The sequence below is a fragment of the Styela clava genome, chromosome 10 (genome assembly GCF_964204865.1).
Source record: "Styela clava chromosome 10, kaStyClav1.hap1.2, whole genome shotgun sequence".
Lineage (NCBI taxonomy): Eukaryota > Metazoa > Chordata > Ascidiacea > Stolidobranchia > Styelidae > Styela > Styela clava.
This window is the reverse complement of record NC_135259.1, coordinates 9606832-9625997: the sequence shown is the minus strand read 5'-3', so window position 1 is coordinate 9625997 and position 19166 is coordinate 9606832. Positions and strand designations below refer to the sequence as shown.

General features: G+C 35.9%; 1 protein-coding gene across 1 annotated transcript; it reads right to left on the bottom strand.

Moving 5' to 3' along the window:
- Positions 1-513: 513 nt before the first annotated feature.
- On the bottom strand, positions 514-15492 carry LOC120337777 (heterogeneous nuclear ribonucleoprotein A/B-like). Its single transcript, XM_039405661.2, has 11 exons — positions 15400-15492; positions 12806-12999; positions 11172-11212; positions 10629-10756; positions 9991-10146; positions 6829-6960; positions 5863-5947; positions 4363-4413; positions 3677-3802; positions 2383-2485; positions 514-1608 (listed from the first exon to the last, which is right to left on the bottom strand). Exons 2-10 carry the CDS (start codon positions 12976-12978, stop codon positions 2406-2408), a joined length of 972 nt encoding a protein of 323 aa, XP_039261595.2. The 5' UTR covers positions 12979-12999; positions 15400-15492; the 3' UTR covers positions 514-1608; positions 2383-2405.
- Between the last annotated feature and the right edge of the window lie 3674 nt (positions 15493-19166).

Below are 19166 nucleotides of genomic sequence, written 5' to 3'. Positions count from 1 at the left end.
GTATATTGGTGCACACTTTCATGAAAACTTTGGTCAAAAAGTTTCAATTTAAAAGTTTAGTATCGGACACGAAACGGACCTATGGTAACAACCGGTAAAGTTATTTTTTGTTGTCGTTAAAGTTGGTTTTTATGATATTTTGGTATATAACTAAATTGATTGGGAACTTAAAAATCGAAAAAAGAAACCGAAAAGCATCCACGGATACAAATATGGAGCAATGACGGGCCAAATTTCCCACAAAGCAATCGAACGCAGTCCCCATGCGACAGCGCCATTTTTTCTCCTCGCTTCCACAAATGAAAACAGGAACCCTCGTACTAACTTCTATAGTGTGCTCCAATTAGTCGGGAGTACCACAGACTAACTTTCATAAAGATAGACATACTATCTTCAGCGCGTGGACTAAAGTTGCGCCCCATTAAGCGACTATGCACAAAAATAACCTTGTCGTGCACCTCACTTAACCAACTGAACTTGTCACGTTAGACACTGCCATATATGTAAACACAATTTCTCATCACAGAATTGTTATTTCTTCTTCTTTAACTGCGAAACAAGTATTTTTGTAGATGTATAGGAACAAAATTAATGAACAACACGAACATGAACTGTAAGGGTACGTCAGAAATATGTTTTATATCGTCTGAGAGGAAAGGACATAAGTATAAGGGGCTTTTTTAATAGATGAACACTCATAATTGAACTTTGTGAGTGAAGGATTAAATTCGAAAGAAACTGGAACACTTGTACAATAAAAAATGAGTCAACATAAAGAGCTTTGCAATCAGAGAACATTGGATTATAAATATTAGAACAAAAATTTGATAGAACACTACTCAATGGGTCAAAGATGGCTGAGGGAAAATTTCTGCTAAATGAGGCACGGGAGCAAGCACCAGTGGCCTATTTTCTTGACCGAATATAGAGATGTACAAACAAAAATATCCAGATTGCTTATAGCAATTTACCTTGTATGGTCAGGTCAGGTGGCCGATATTGTCCTTAGTAGACTAACGCAAAGATTGAGTAAGGCACCAAGTCACATTCTTGTTAAATTAATTATAATTAAACATTCTCAGATTGGGAAAGGCCTGATCGAATCAAATAGGCCGTGTAATGCTCGTCACGAACCTTTTTTTTTACTTCCTGAAAACAACATTACAATTTAATAGTTGGACAAGTGAAATCCTAAAAATCTGAAGTTTTGAAAGAAATGTTAATAGGACCATGAAAAAAAAATTTTTGTGGTAGTATGTATGCTGCCATAAAATCAACATTTAAACAACAATAATAACCATCTCCTATGCTGGTTGTATAGCAAACATATCAGAGATATAACTTGCATGACGATAGGTACACACCGCACGCTTACGGTGGTACATACCGTCAGCTTTATATAGATACGATATTATTTGTAAAACAAATCTGAAACTGAAAAAGTTGACTGAAAAGAGCAAATAAAATATTTGAGCAAAACGTAACGTAATATGGAAACAAAGGAAATAAAATTCACGAAAGTAACGGCTAAAATATTTCGTCAACTCCTCATCATTCAACATCATCAGGAATTCAGAAAAAACTCTGAAAAAGGTTATTCACCATTGCCTGAAACAAAAATGGTTTTCAATCATTTAGGCCAGAGGTGGGCAAGGATTTTATACCAGGGGCCGAAAGGTTAGCCCATCTAGACTGACGGGTGACAGGCCATGTGTGGCGTTAGTCAAAATGTCACATTTCATGAACAATACTTACAGTGTTACAAAACAAAAAGGAAAAGTGCCACAATTAAATTTAATTGCAAGCTGATCAAATTCCTTGAGTTATTTGTTAGCTAAAACATCTAAATTGGTTTTAGTGTGATTGTGACAGCATAAGGCGGGGCAGATTGAATTACCCAACAGGCCGGATTTAGCCCGCGGGCCATAATTTGCCCATGCCAGATTTAGGCAGTCAATGGCTGATAGTTATTAAACAATAAATAGATTAATGTTAAACTCGAAACTATGCATTCGTGCACCGAACCTTGACGCCAGAATAATTCTTCTTATCCCAAAGAGGCAAATTTTTTTTTCATTTTCCGAGTTATGAACTGGTTTGCATGTTTATAACCATTATTTTGATTCAATACACTCAGCTACTTGACATATAAAAGCGCAGATAGCTAATTTCAGCCTAGTCCAAAAGCAGCTTATCCATGACTAATTTTAAATACTAGAACCAAACCCAAAACTCCTCAGAAAACGGAATGATCATTGAGTAACTGCACAAATTTTCAATTATTACATCACTGTTAACTTATCGCTCATTCTTCATTGTCACAGAAATATATATTTCCTACAAAGCAAGTACATAATTGAATGTTACAAATTGTCCACTTACCATAAATGAAAAAAGACTCCAAATTAATAGGATTTGAAATTGTCAACTGGTCCTCTACGATAATTATTTCCACCATACATAGAACGTTGTGTTTGTTGCTGGCCTAAAGAAAGAGTCAATGATCAGAGTTACAGTAACCCAAACGAATAAAAAATAGAGTTCGGGGACTGTCTGTGTTAGCCAAGTGTATTTACCCTCTGCTCATAGGTTTCAGTCCTTTTACACAACTTGATGTGAAATAGCCGAACAAAATTAGTTACCTCCATATTGATAACATACTTCTGGAGCGCCCACAAAAGTAATATAATGAAGTGGACTCAAGTGGTAATAGCTTGACAAAGATACAATCTATTTGCTTAGAACTTCCCATCAGGTCAAACTAGGTTGTTTATATCAGAGGTGGCCAAATTAGCTTCAACTCGGATCGAATGAAATCTTCGTGAAACCTTGCAATTGACTGATTGATGTTAAAGTTTCAAAAAGTCAATGAGTAATAATTTTAAAACTTGCCATTGACGAGGCTTCAACTCACACCAGGAAAAAAGTAAGTTAAATATACATAATGATCTAGTTTATACTGGGTTTCAGGTTTCGAAAGTAAAAAACATGGTTCATCAGGAGTATGCCCAGACGAATAGTATTTTGTGCATGTGCCATATTCACTTACTACAGCAATTCTCAAAGGAGGCGATTTGCTATGTGCACCCTGAAAACTAACACAATTGTGTTAACCATACTAAATATGATTGAATATTTGGTACTCCCGATGTGAACCAAGATGGCGGACACCGGAATGTAGTATGTGTACCAGGTTAGGGTTAATCCATAATTTTATTCTAACTTTCCTTATTTTAGTTCTATTACAAGCTCGAGGACTAGCCCTAGCCAAGTCACTCCCGTAGTATTTGTACCTGAAATTATGATCTAACCCTATCCTGGTACATATACTACGTTCCGGTGTCCGTCATCTTTGTTCACATACTTCAGGAGTACAGAATATTTCATATATTGTATTCATTAGAAATGTATAATTTTCCAAGATTGTGACTTGTTGTCTTTGCATTACAGTCTACTACGGACAATTTTGACTACCTGACCAATGACCATATAAGGAGAATTTCCTCATCAATCTGTGTATACGAATCGATAAATTCATTTTGATTTTCTATGTCATTAACTTTCTATTACGTAGTGTAGTGTCTGCCTCTATTGTTATGTAACAATGGAGGTACACACTACATGCTGTAATTTATTTATCTGCCAAACCGAAGTTAGCGAAAATAAGATTTCATACCTTGAGAATTAAAGTTGTCTCCTTGACCGTATCTAGTCCATCCTCTGGTGTCATATGGATCGTAATTCATTCCACCACCATATCCACCATAAACAGAATTATAAGAATTGAAATAATCCACATAACCTATCAAGAAAAAATATTATCATTAGTTTGTGAACGCAGTAGACGCTCACAATTGAGCCATCTGATACAATGCTATCTTGAAAAAATAATATCAAAGTTGATGCAATTCAAAGAGTGTATGGGATTACAGGGCAATTTGAGGGGACCAAAATGCTAGACACAAGACTAATTCTAATTTTCATATTTAAAAAAAAACTCCCTGTTCTTTCGAGTTTCATTGCTTGATAAAGTTATTTCACAAGGTGTTTCCGCTTTGTTGAGCATGAATTGTTTGAACATAATGGGATTAGATTAGAATCTACCAATCAAAATAACACAATAAATATCACAAAAGAGATCTCTGGAAGCAGCCATGAGTCATGAAAAGGTTGGGAACCCCTGGTACAGCTGGTAACGAAGACGATTGACTACTTAGTGATTGAAGACGGTTCGAATCCCATGCAAACACCTCACACGGTGTAACAATATGTTAACACATTGCCAAACAGAAATATTCCAGTCAGGCACCCTGTGCAGGAACATATTAAAAATATTATATAAAAAAATAGGAAGTCTCTTACCACCATAACCTGTTGATAATCCCCATTGAGATTGTGGCCAAGCACCTTGATCTAAAACAAACAAAATAGTAAGGTACAATTATTTCATAGACTGAGAAAGTGAAATCAAATAGACAAACGTGCGACGAATGAATAAAAGTTAAATATTAGCCAAGTACTAAGGACAGATGGAAGTTTAATATAATACTGAAGTTCTTTGTTATGTATGATAAAATTCAGTGATTCAGATAATAAAGGATTTAAATGAACTATATGAATATATAAATTTAAAATAATCCAAGTAACTCCTTGGAAAATAAATTATGTCGTATTGTAGAATTTAATATAAATCATGATTGAACCACAAAAAATGTCATTTGAAATCATCCTATATATATATATATATATATCGCCGGATGAGAACAGAACAGGCCTAAGTCACAATTTTGAGTTTTGAGAAAAACGCAAAAAACAATTTGGAATTTTTTATTTTTGAATTTCTAGATATTCACACTTAGTAAAAACCTGAACTCTGGTTATTTTAATGTGGATGTGAATATCTCTGTAATCAATATTTTTTGACACTTCAGCTTCAATTCCTTCCTGCTTTTGGATAAATTATCTGCCATAATGGACTTTGGCCCATTCTGTTCTCAACAACTTCTGAATTTTTTTGTATGGGATGCAAGGTAAAACAAGGTGACTTAGGCCTAAGTTGCACTGAGGAAATTTTTAGGGATGTAAGTTTCGAACATTTCATTTCTGACGTTCATGCCCATCATATTGGAACTTGGGACTATCTTTTTTCAGTATTTTGGGGTTTTGAGCCATGCTCTACAAGGTGGTATTCTTGAAATTCTGAATTTCATAATAATGAAAATTTTAGCTGGACTTAGGCCCATTCTGTTCTTAACTTCTACAGTCCTAAGTCCAGCTAAAAATTTTATTATTGAGAAATTCAGGATTTTAAGACCACCACCTTGTATAGAGCATGGCTCATAACCCCAAAATATTGAAAAAAGTGAATTTTGCGAAAATGTGACATAGGCCCCTTCTGTTCTCATCCGGCGATTCCATGTCTGTTGTCCTACTATAACATAGCAGTCCTAAACTGCTGCTGCTGCTGGTATACTGGGAATATACTGTGTCTCAATTAATGTCAGTAAAATCTTGAACCAGGCTAGGGTTAGGCCATAGCTTTATTCCAATTTTCCTCATTTTAGTTCTATTATGAGTTCGGGGACTGTCTGTGTTAGCCGAGTGAATATATCACCTGCCCATAGGTTTCAGTCCCTTTACACAACTTGAATAGGCTAATAAAATTAGGCCTCCATATTGGTACACACATTTCTGGAGCGCCCTTCACCCTGTCTGTGTTATATTTTTTAATTATGCAGATGCCGTTACATTTTAGGCAAATAAACATACTACATATAAATTACAAATCTGGCAATGCATTTCAAGCCTAGAAAAAATATTAAGCACAACCAATGATTCAACTGTATTGAAATATAGTCTTACTGTAATTGGGCCTTGCTCCCATTCGGCTTTGTGGTCTTGGCCAGCCAGGCTTGGATTGTGGAGGAGTCGCCAATTTTACTTCACACTGTAAAAATATTGGTAGAAAAAAGTCTAATTTGTCTCCAAGCCATAGGATTGGATTTTCATATTAATCCCAAGGTTAAGAAAATCCAATAAGATAGTGAACCACGGCCTATTCTCCAATTACCAGTCCATTCCAGATATGGGCTTAGTTAGCCAGTTATTTATTTCAGATGCGTGAACCTGATGGTGGAAAAAGCTTATTAACCGGCCAGCAGTTTCGTGAATCATCATCTGGCGATGGGGAGTCTTGCAATCTTCTCACTTATAATTATCTCCTACAGGATTCAAACATGCCATTCCATGCAGAATATTCAGAGGTGAGATGCGACTTATCCCGAATACTAACGCTTAGCACGACGAATCAACCAACCAGCTCGAACGTGACAAAAACTTTGATTTCGGTAAAAAAACAGCATGGAGTGTTAACACTGATGCAAAATTAAATTATTAATACAAAACAATCATTTTAATACAGCCATTAGAAATAACTTCAAAGTTGCGCTAATGAGAAAGTGTTTGTCATCAGCAAATTTGAGGTATCCGGACACAACGGTAATTAACTATAGGACACCATTCCGCATGAGATTCAAACCTGCGAACCCCCGCAGGGTAATCAGAGGTGCAGTGACTAGCGTATTCCTAACGCTTAGCATGATGCGCCAAACCGCCGAGGGTCTTTTGTGATGCATTGTCAACATATTCAAAATACAATATGCTAATGTATCTACCGGAAGCCAAACAGATTTTTATGGAGCGTCCCATGACCTATGCTCTGTGGCGAATCTGCCCTAATCGCAGAATGAATTAGTTTTATTTTTTCAAAAAACAAAAGGGGATTTCCAGACAACTTTGGGTCGCGACCCTGTGATAAAGTACACTTACCTGTTTCCCTGCAACCTCCTGAAACTGTTCTTTGCGAGCTTCATTTACTGCTTTTTCATTTTTGTATGAAATGAAGCAAAATCCTCTAGGCGCTTGTTTTACTTTGTCAAAAGGCCTTTCAAAGGATTCAATCTGTAACAAAATAAAATAATAGACGGACCAAACAGACACAAAAATATATAATGTTGCATTTCCTAGGATTTCATTGAAAAAATGAATAAAAATCAACACAGTAAAAAATACTGTCAGATATATAAATAGAAAGTTGAACATCACATACTGCAGCTGTTCGAAAAGAAACAACTCAGTGAAGTTGAACAAACAGGAATTTGCATGATACATATATCTTTGTGGTAAACCAAATCTCAGGGACTCTGGAGAAAATATATATTATTGATGGATGATTCCAAGACCCTTGACCCCAGAAACATTCATCCTATACTTAACTATAGCAAAATTTTGGATGCTCAATTTGCAAGTGTTTCGGAAACTTGACACTTACAAACTGATTTTCAAAACCATTATTTTTATCAAAATATACCACCATGTGCAGCTTACACATATTAATTGCTGGTTTTGGCCTAGTCTATGGCTTTCCGGGGATGAATTTTGTATTATTGTTACTAAACCTAAGCTTATCGAAAGACATAATGACAATTAAAATACTCCATTTACAACTAATTTTTGGAATTACAACTGAAAACTGACAAAACTCAAAACCACGAAAACGGGGCAATGTTTAGAGTTTACAACAATGCTCGAATATTTGTCTGAGTGAACAAAGTGTCTGAGCGGCTGCCAAAATTACAATTGTTACGTCATTATTGACATTTTGTTGATTGGTCATAGTTACAAAAATAAACAAGGAAATCGATGCTCGGGGCAACATCCATAGCCTTCCATACAGGACACTTCCATTTTTAAATAATGCAAATATGAAAGCAATCAGTCCAGTAGTAAATGAAAAAAATGAGCGTTTCTCACAACTTAAAAAGTCATGTTACATTATTGAAATATTGCAATTTAAAATAAAAGATAGGAAAACAATTGAGCAAAATCATGTTGCATTCGAATATTGCAAATCAAAATAAAAGATACAGAAAGAGCAAAAACAGAATAATTTACTGCTCCAAATAAATCCCCAAAAATGTTTTTGAATGGAATACCAGATATATGTTATACCCTAACCGACTTGGGCGCTCCAGAAGTGTGTACCAATATGGAGGGAACTAATTTTGTTCACCTACTTTACATCAATTTGTGTAATGGGACTAAAGCCCAGTGGCGCAGCCAGGAGGGGGGGGGTTTCGGGGTCGAAACTCCCCCCTTTTGAATTTTTTTGAAAACAGAAAAAGTCGCCGATAACGCGTGCAATTGCTTTCTGCTAAAATCGTCGTATGTTTTCATCAAGGCGGCGTGTTATGTGGGCCGTAACGCCTTCTCGTTGGTATTTATTCTCTCTAAATCACAAATTTGTGCCACGGGAACAATTATAATTATTTTATTTTTGTACTCGCACGGAATTGTGAAAACTGAAAAAGTGTGCAATTGCCTTCTGCTAAAATTGCCGATTGTTTTCATCAGTGTGTTATTTAGGCCAAAAACGCCTTTACGTCGGTATTTATTCTCTCTAAATCACAAATTTGTGCCACGATAAACATGATGATTATTTTATTTTTGTACTTTGCAAGGAATTGTGAATTCGGTTAGAGTTATTATACGTTCATCGGCGGCGACCGGCGAGGTTCTAAAGACAAATGAAGGAGTAAACCCGCGATCTAAATTTGACTGAAAATCGACAATATAAAATACTGGAAACAAAACCGTAAACAATAGGCTATAAGATTTGTTGAGTCCCGCGACAGTCTAAGAACGCTTTTCTAATCCAAAAACGCTTTTGAAAATCGCAAAATTGGGCACACATTATGTTTCCTCGCTGTTTAGGAACATACGGCCAATAAAATCGAAACACGGCTAATTGTGGGTGGGATCCATTACTGTAAAATTGTTGTCGAAAATTTTAGTGTTATCATTAAACAAGGTTGAAAACGCGATTTTTTCCCCGTTAGTGATGATATATAAGATAATTAATCTGAAGTATATCCATCAATTTTTATTCTACTGAAATAAATTTTACTCCATGAGAATTTACAGCAGATTTACGCATTTTTCGAAAGCTTTTATCTTTAAAAATAATCGGAGTGGCAGCATTGCGATTGAACGGAGTCAATGTTACAAGCACATTTCAAATTTGTCGAATTCGCAAAATAGAAAAAATACGGATCAAAACAATATATAAACGGGCAGTTTACCACACATTTTTATGTCCGCGGATTTCCGTGGTGTTTTAGAGTGGCTCTTGTTTTGTCGGCGCAACCGCACGTTAAATTGAAGACAATTAAATTAATAAAGCAGGACATTTTAAATATGCCCTTATCAGTCATGGATTGGTTACCTTGTGCAAAAGAAAAATCATTTTTCGTTAGAAAAGTCGGCTCTTTTAACAAGTGACGTAATCGCGGCGACTGTTCGGCGTGGATTTCGAGGCGGTGAATTTGTATTTTTGATTTACTGATATACTTTATATCTATTTTCATTGTATGAAGTAAAATTGTACTAAACGTGATTTTATATCAGATATCGAGATTTTACTAACGGCGATAACGAGGTCACAAAATTGCAAAAACCAAAATTAAATATATCAGGCAGCTTATCTCATTGTTTTATGTCCACGGCAGTAATGTTTTTATTTTGAGGTAGAAAGTCGAGACCACGAGTTGCGTTAGGGACAATAAAATTATTATTTATACGTAAGGACATTTTAAAATCTCGTAGTTGTCATGAATTGAATATTTTACGTGGCAGAAGCTGAAAAGGCGGCTCTATTAACAAGCGCGTGATCGCGGTGACTGTTACAGACGGCATTAGTAATTTCCGATTTTGAAACCCCCCCCTTTTAAAAATCCTTGCTGCGCGCCTGCAAAGCCTATGTGGGTATATTCACCTTGCTAGCACAGGCAGTCTCCGAACTGATATTAGAACTAAAATAAGGAAAATCGGAATAAAATTATGGCCTAACCGTAACCTGGTACACACACTACAGGAGTACCGCAAACTGAAGTGAAAAACAAAGAAAATTTATATAAACAGAACAGTACATACCTCTCCAAAAGTACTAAAATGAGTTTTCAATTGTTCGTTACTAATATCAGGCGATAAACCACCGACAAACACCTTGAATGGAGCTTTCTTGGGAGGTTGTGCTACTTTCGGATCAATATTACGACCATCAAGTTTATGTTCTTTCTGGTTTAAAACCTATGAAAAAAATGTTGGGAAATGTTAAACAGAGCTCATTTCAAAGCCAGCAATTTCCTTATTCTTTAATAAGGTACAAAGTTCTGACACGAACACCAAAAAACAACAATGGCCTCTTTTATGTGTATTCATTTCCTCTATTTTGATAAATTTATATGAATTGATTTTCAAATATTCACACAATATCTTCCTTAAAAATAAACAAACAGTCAAAGGTGTGGTTCACAATGAATTTAAAATTAACAGATTGGAAGCATTTGTAAATCAGTCTATCATTTTCTATGAATTGTAAGGTATTAACTATTAATAAAGTTGAAAAACTGCTATATTTAGAGTACTGGCAAATATCATTTGGCATTCCTGATACCAAAATTCATACTTTTACTCAAGGAAAACTAAAAACAACTCAAAGTGGAGTGACAAGAAATCTCTTAAATTTATTAATAAAAACAGGCGTTATCAATATCAATAATCCATATTACTTTTTTCACAGACTCTGGGTCTTTGAAAAGAACAAAACCGAATCCTCTGGATCTTCGAGTCTCTTGATCTTTTTTGATAATACAGTCCTTCACTGCACCAAACGTAGCGAAGTATTCCCGCAGTTCATCTAAAAAAGAATCGAATAACTTACTACAGACATAGAAGAAAAATGTCAGTTATTTATTTAAAAAAAATGCCGAAAAGTACCAGAAGAGGTTATGAATACAAAGGTGTACTCGTGTACATTATACAAAGAAGATTTTGAAGAATCCTGTTATAGATTTTTTTTCTACTACAGAAATGTCAACTTGCTTCATAAACTCAAGTCTAATATATAAAAACAGTTCGCTCATGTTCTAACACGGCGATACTCAAACGCCTTTATCAAAGATCTGTATACAAAATTCAAATTCTACAAAAGTAGAATTGTGAAAAAATAAGTAGCCACAAAACATTCAAAATCATTAAACAGTTGAACACAAATAAGAGAAAATGATAAGAAACCTTCTAGACGTACAAATAAAAGTACTTGGAATACTTACTGTTAGTAGTCACCCATGACAGATTACCAACAAAAATCTTCCTGCAACAAAGAAGTAAACTCTTACTGACTGTTTGTAAGTTTACTTAGTTAAAAAATGAATGAAAACTAACGTAGTTAATTCTAACTTTCTCAATACAGCTTGATTATTTGTAACAGTACCGGTACTTCTGTAATGTTTCGTCCAGTCCAGAATCAAGACTGTTCATATCTTGCCATTGTCGTATTGTCTGAGGAAGTCTGACTTTAGTCGGACGAAACGTTACAGAAATACATTTGCGTTATTGTGTGCAGCTGAACTCTTTAATTGGATAAAATAGTCATGTTTATTTCAGCCACAGCATCCTTGCAGTATATGCACATGGATCCACTAGCATAAAGGCATAGAGCAGTGGTTCCCAACCTGGGGGTCCCAACCTGGCGGGTTTGTCGCTTCTTGCTTGAAAACCAAGCAAGCGGCGCGAGTTGTTTATGGTAAGTTAACCATTGTCACGGCACACAAACTCGTCTGCATTTCCGTGCGCCGCAATACGGAAAACACGCGGGCTTCAAAGCAATGCCGTGGAACGCCAGTATTCAGATACCAAAGGGGTTACTGCAGGGTAGGCTTGTAGTCTATGTTGTTTCATCGTGAAGATTATGATACATTCTGCAGTAACGTTATAATTCCGTTATTTTATTTACCATGGCGAAGTAGCGACAATATGAAATGAAGTTATGAAATATGAAAACTGCAAGTTGATGAAAAAATAAATTACATAATATTCACTTTTCCAAATGCAGTTTCAAGTATTTTGTGGCGTCGGAAGCTGCTGCAAAACCATGGCGGGGTTCCAAACCCATGGCGACTGACTTTTCAGCTGCCACAAACCAATGGCGAAAATTGAAAACCAAAGGCGGGTAAAATTTTGCTGTGTAACCACAGCATGTCGGCTGTAATGGCAGGGCTGCCCCTGATGGTGATGAACATCGGGTAAGTTGGAACATTTTTCTTATGGATACAGTTTTGATGTATTTGGGGTCAGGTTTGAGTAGATATAATTCCACAGAATAAACTAAAATCTGGTACACGACTTTGTGAATATATCGGTAATAGCGCAATAACCACGGCAAAAGCTGCAATCAGTTCGTTCATGGCAGGATCTGCCGTGAAGTGGTAAGAAATGCGCCTCTACTTTGTCGCTTATTTTATTGATAAGTATAGAAAGTGAGATAGGGGGTCGCGAGGTATGTGTAAACCACCAAAGGGGGTCGCGAGCCAAAATAGGTTGGGAACCACTGGCATAGAGGAACGATAGGGAGTGAGTCTCAAGCAACCCAATTCAAGGTACCGGTACTTATGGTTATTATTATTATATAAATTTTTTTTAACTATAGATATATTGAAAACAATTACCCCAGTTTTAATGTGATAGAATGACCATAGCACACAAACTGATATATAGTGAATAGGCACAAACTTAGGCTATTGGTATGACAATGTATCAAGTGAAAACGAAATTTCAGACACTATTTTATTGATTGACACGAAAAAATGACTTTTAATCTACAATCAGTCATCAAACTGAAATTATCAATTTGAAAAAAAATTGTTTTCTGGCCAATGCATCATGATTAATTTTATTTCAATCTTACCCCTCATCCTCAGTCCCTGCTTTGATTAAGCTTCCCTCCTCAACAATCTCTTCCTCAGCAGCTGTTTGGACACTACTACTGGCCGAAGCTTCCTCTCCATTCTCTTGTATAGTCTCTGCTTCAGTGGTGGTTGGCTCATCATTCACCGGTGTCTGTTCCTCAGTGCTAGCCATTGTTAGAACCAGTTGCAGCCTCTACAGGAAGAGAAAAAGAAAATATGACTACAAGTATAAAAATTAAAAATCAGAAGTGGTGGTATGATGTAGGTATTATTAGGCTTGCACGTAATTTACGGATTTACGGAATTACGGAATTATTTCGAGTTACGGAAGCGAAGTTACGAATTACGTAAATTCGTAATTATTGGTCGAGCGCTTTCGCGATTGAAACGAGCTCTCTTCAGAGCAGTCAATTCCGTCGATTGTAAAAAATTAAAGTTTGTTAGAATTCCGGTATTCGCAGCCGTTTTTCTCTCTCTTGTTACGCAGATGGAGAAGGCATAACGCGTTGCCATTTACTAACCTATCAACTTATCTAGCATGGCAAATGTACATATTAAGCGTAGATATGGCATAGAATTGTGTTGAGACCGATGGACGCCAACACACCTGGTTTCAACTTCTTCGGGTGAAATGACTAAAGAATGTAAGAGATCAACTTATAAAACATGGTCTATTTGTAAATGCCGTGATAATTAATGTCGCGCTTATCAAACAGCAATATAAAGACGGAAGAGAAATTGCGTAATGAACCAACGCAACTTAGTATTTTCGGCATCGGTAAAGCGATTGAGACGGCAGAGAAACAACAATACGACGAGATTTCCCATGTTTATTCTGCGCGAGATCCATTTTCTATTACAAAATCTTGATGTTCTGTTACCGGTTTTATCGTTATATATCTGTCCGTACTTGGCCTTGTTTTCACAATGCCTCGCACTATTTCGGCCAAATATGTCTTTACAAAATCTTTAAGTCTTTACCAAATGCGGCAACTTATTTTGATTTATCGTCGACTCAAATACCACCGGCACTCGACCAAACTTGTGTCGATCTTAGCCGATAGGATTGTCGACTTGAGTTAGAAAAGTAAATTAATATTTTCGTGAGTGCAAAATAAATGTCACCAAATGCATTGTTTTGCGATATAACTTTGTATTTTCGGAGAAGGCATGTCATATGAGTACGGTATTTAAATTATGCGCAAATAATTAATATTTGATCTAAATTTATCGCAAATAATGTTATAACATTTAGGCCGCGAAATGATTTGATGTAAAAAGAAGCATGGTAATCGGAATATCGTCAATAAGTCGGCATCAATAATTATTATAAAATGCTAACTAGGTAGTAAAGTCGGATAATGTAAAAAAACGGTACAATAACAAGTCTTCGTCGCGAGGCAAGCGCAAGTATAATCAAACGAGAGAATACGCTCGTCGTTGATTTATAAATTAGAAACCCGGAATTTTAATTTAATACGAAACTCGTATTAATACGTTAATACGATTTAAAAAAAGTCAACTATCGTTTCATAAATATTACCCCTTACCAGTGTTGGTAATGATAAAATTGATCGTATAAAATTGGGTGATAAAGTTGATAAAGGAAAATCAAAGCTAACACAAAAGATAAAAATCAGAATAAAATTGATTTGAATTCACTCCTCGATATTTGTCTTTAGCATCTGTCGCCGGCGTGTAGTACTGGCGGAAATATGAAAACCAAACTGTCCCAACTGTCGATATCCCATTCGGAATAGAAGTGGATTAAATTGGTTGTTATGATAGGTTTAAAAGTGTGAAAAAAAATATCGCAATTACGGGGTCATTACGTAATCGATTTGGCCGTAATTACGGAATTGATTTTTGTCAATTACGTGCAAGCCTAGGTATTATGTTAAATGACCATGTTTGTGTGTATTCATGCATCCATTAAGTTTTCGCTTCTTTTTCAAAAATATTTGAAAACAATGATCTACACATTTCAATGATCTAAATCAGAGGTGTGCAGCAGGCGGTTCGTGGTCCTCCAAGTCATTTACTGTGGCCCTTGTCAACACTCAAGATTTTTTCCCATCAAGCATATGATCATAATCCAACAGTTTCTGTTTGAAAAGGTATTGACATGGAAAAAAATACATACAGACATAAGAGTTTTTTGCGCTTGTTACTGAGTTAATTCTTTCTCTGTTTTGCCAGTGCATTTATTACTGTAAGGTTAAGCAATAGCCACATTTTCTGTTTGTAACCCACCGACAAAAAATGTTGCACAACCCTGAAGCTTGTTACAAAATGAGATGGAGGATTAGACTGAACACTCTTAATTGCTTTCCCCATGATAAATACGGAAATCTTATCAACGCCTGATTTTGATCAATTCAAACTGGTAAAATATTGGAAGCACTTATAGAAAATTGAATTATGAGTTAGGACCCGAAGCATATTCAAAAATGATAATTTAACACACAGATATGAAAATATATAATTGTATACAATTAGATAGAGTGAGAAATGGATAGCTTAAATTGTAAGCCTTCGAAGAAGTATACAAGGTAAAATTGGTTATAATCAGTAACAATCAAATTGCATGTACCTTCAACTGCAGTCATACATTCACTGTGATTCCACCAGTACACAGCTCAAGCAGATGATGTTTGCTGCTTTGTTAGGGTATTTAGGCTAAGCTGTAAAATGAAAATGTTTCAAAAATATCTCATTTCAGCATTAAGTCATTAGCAATAGTAAAGAAAGAAGAATGAATATCAATCTATTATTTATGACCAAAATAAGAATTTCACAAGTTTGATGATAATTTTTCAGTCCAAACCAATATTCTAATGTATTCAGATATACTGATATCTAGCAATGGGGCAGTTACGTGAACCACCCTACGGCGGCGAGGAGCCCAGCAATCCTCTCGCACATAACCCGCATGAGATTCGAAATTGCGAACCCACGCAGAGTAATCAAAGGTGCGGTGCGGTGGCGAGCGTATTCCTAACGCTTAGCACGATGAGCGACACTGCTGCGCCGCGCACATACTGACATATAATCAGTATAATTGATGTCAGGATGTTTTTAAAAATCAGTAGGCTGTGCTCATCCATAAAGTGTGCCATAATTTTACTTAAAGCTGAACGTGAAACAAGAACGACATCAATATTACTGATTTCAATTAGGCTATAAGATTATTCTTCATTTTTATACTCGTCATTGCTTTTATGCATAGCTGCAAAGCGCAGTACCATAACATCTGAACGTTAGTTCATTCTTTTTGGAGAATATTTTATACAAATTCCATGGTTTAATAAAGAGATCAATTGCTGAATTGAGTGATCAAAAAATACAGAAGCCCGTCTTCATTTTACAATATTCATTACGTTATTGAAGTCAATGCAGCAATGCTTGAATCTGTGAATGCTTATGACGCAGATTTTCCGTGATCAAGTACGTACCGTACGGACCCGTGCAGCCGTGGCTCTCTATTCTGTATTCCACGAATTCTCTACCGGTACCGTACCTACCGTACACATTTTGCATTATGCTGACGTATTAACTTGACACGACCGACCTTTTTTCATAACCTATGCCTTATCTCAAATAGTCTATACCGGTATACGGTGCAACTACTGATACTGCGGTACGGCACCGGTAAAAGCACACAAACCAGTAGGCGGAACGATTCACTGACAGGCCGGATGACCAACTGAACTCCACTCCCAAATGGTACAACACGGAGTCCTAATTGAAATGACGGTTATAAGTATAAGTATAAGTTATAAGTTTATTTCGACTCCATAATCAGCAATAGACGATAAAAAAATAGATAAAAATAAAAGTAGAAGTAACTGATTATAGAATCGGGAAAGCGAACAAAACCTAGAGTAAGGTTTGAAACGTACAGATTTTAGATGGAAAGGTATTGATAAAAGAAGTAGTACGTGTTCGCTCACCCAATCATGATAATTCGTGACGTCGAATGGCATTATTATCCTGCCTAATTTTCTGATTAATATACTGATGTACAATCGTACTTGAAAATCATATCGTGTACGGCAGGGGTTCTCAAACTTTTGGTGTTGCGGAGCCCTTGAAGAGTTGACTATCATTCACGGAGCCCCAAAATAAATGTTAAAATTGTTACTTTCCGATTAATATTCCTGAGTAAGTTAAACGTACTTTACCTAACTTAAATGCTAAACCTTTTTAATAGGGTAATACAAGTCATATCTAAATGTCAATTTCAAAAATAAATTAAATATACTAAAGCTGTAAATTTGACACTTGACAAACATATTAATAAATTGGGGGGTCGAATCTTTTACTTTTTGACATTTTCGGAGGACTTGAAAGGCCACTAATAATGTGCGCGATTGCATTTTGTTACAATCGCCGATTGTTTTCGTCAGCATGGCGTGTTTTTAAACATCTTTACGTCGGTGTTTATTCTCCCTAAATCAAACATTTCCTTCGGCATATATATACATGTATTGTTCTACAATGACGACGATAATTGCTTATTTGTTCTCGTGGGGAATTATGAGTTCAATGTGAAAAACATGTTACCGTATTATAGTCATCTGCGACGAAATGCTAAAGATAATAATTATTAAAGAGGTAAATCCGCAGCTCAAATTTCTTGATTGAAAAACGGCATTCTAAAATATTAAAACTTGAAATGGAAAATCACACTATAAGTTTAGTTTCAGCAGACTCACGTCAGATTAAAAATGCTTTTATAGGCATTGTAAATCACAAAATTTGATGTTTTGTTAGTTTTTTATTGGTTATTCATCGTAGTAACTGCGAAATTGAAACACAGTCAATTGTACGCACGGTGTAACTTTTTTCACTCTGAAACTACCAACGGAGCCGCATGCAATAAAATAAATTTCAATCATTCGTATTTTGCCCAGATCTTGTGATTTTTCAAACAGCGATCTTATCTTGCTTAAAAATAATCGCAAAAATACAACTCCAATTTATTCATAGTTGGCAGTTTATCACGTATTTTATGTTATTTTAGAATAGTATTCTTTCCTTTTAGCAATCCTAATAGTAATTTCGAATGAAACGTGAGTAAAGATGAGCAGAAATAAATTATTACGACAAGCCGTCTTATCGGCTTTCTTCTCCACCGGGATAAAGATGTAAATCCCATAGCGTCTACTATAAGTAGGCTTACCATACGTCCCGGTTTAGCCGGAACAGTCCTGGTTTTAGCATGTTTTTCCGCCGTCCCGGCGATAGACATAAATAGGTCTAGGATAGCATATTACATTACAGTTACATCAAATTTAAATACAGCCATCAATAGAGTGAATGCTTTTTGTTAAAGTACCATGCTGGGACTTCTCTTCCTCTTATAGGTCATCGCACAAAATCAAATATGTTCTCCCCTTCCCTCACCCCAGGAAACTATACTATTCTATTGTGATTTTAAATCAACTTGGGCACTCCATGACAGAGAAACAATGATTCTTTTTTTAAAGCATCAGCCTTAATTAAATTGTACTTTTATACATTGCTCTTCTTCTGGCAAAAGTGCAATCATGTTGGGTTTTGTTGAAATGCTTTTCATCAAGTTTTTTCTGTATTTTTTTCTGTAATTCTCACCACGTTCGGCTTTAACCTTTAAATAGAACAATAATACCCAGGAATTTGATAGCAATACTAGATCATTTCACCAAATCTGCATGGCTCGCATTTTTTCCGAAATATCTATACTCTATCAAAGACTATATTTATCACTCTTGAGTGGCGCGACCGTACAAGCACTGCACACGTACCTCCAATATTTCGCCCATTCATATTACCGGTATATGGCCCCACCACTCAAGGGTGCTGTATCTACGCCTAAATTTTTAGTTTATCATTATGTATATATGTATTTGGTGTATTGTGTTGTCCCTATATATATATATATATCGTCTTGTCTTATAAACTCCCTTGTATAAACAGTTCTGTGTACTCCTCCCTTACCACTTTTGCCACACCAACCCATTGCCCCACCTTACACAATTGTCTTTATAAGGGACCATATCATATGCATTTAATCTAACATTTTTTGTTCTGTATTTGTCAAAAGGGGTGCATGTCGCACATTTGTGTTTTAGGCCAGTACGGTCTTGTGCATGCGTCCCGTCTCCAATATTAATATTGTCAATTTTTTATATTGCTTACTACTACGAGACTAATAAACATACATACACATACATCCCGGTTTTGCAGCATGACAGTCATTTTTTGACCACGTAGTAGACAAAACGATCGTTTTGTTGTTATGTTGTTCTTGTTCTTTGACACGTTTTGAAGAAATCGCATTTCTCTTTGATTACTGGACCAATTGCATTGAAATTT

Coding starts and splice junctions, on each gene's coding strand:
- LOC120337777 (XM_039405661.2), bottom strand. CDS start 12,978: ATGGCTAGCACTGAGGAACAGACACCGGTGAATGATGAGCCAACCACC. Junction 3,803..4,362: donor ATTATCAACAGGTTATGGTG/GTAAGAGACTTC, acceptor TTTTCTTGATAG/GTTATGTGGATTATTTCAAT. Junction 2,486..3,676: donor AGACAACTTTAATTCTCAAG/GTATGAAATCTT, acceptor CTCTTTCTTTAG/GCCAGCAACAAACACAACGT.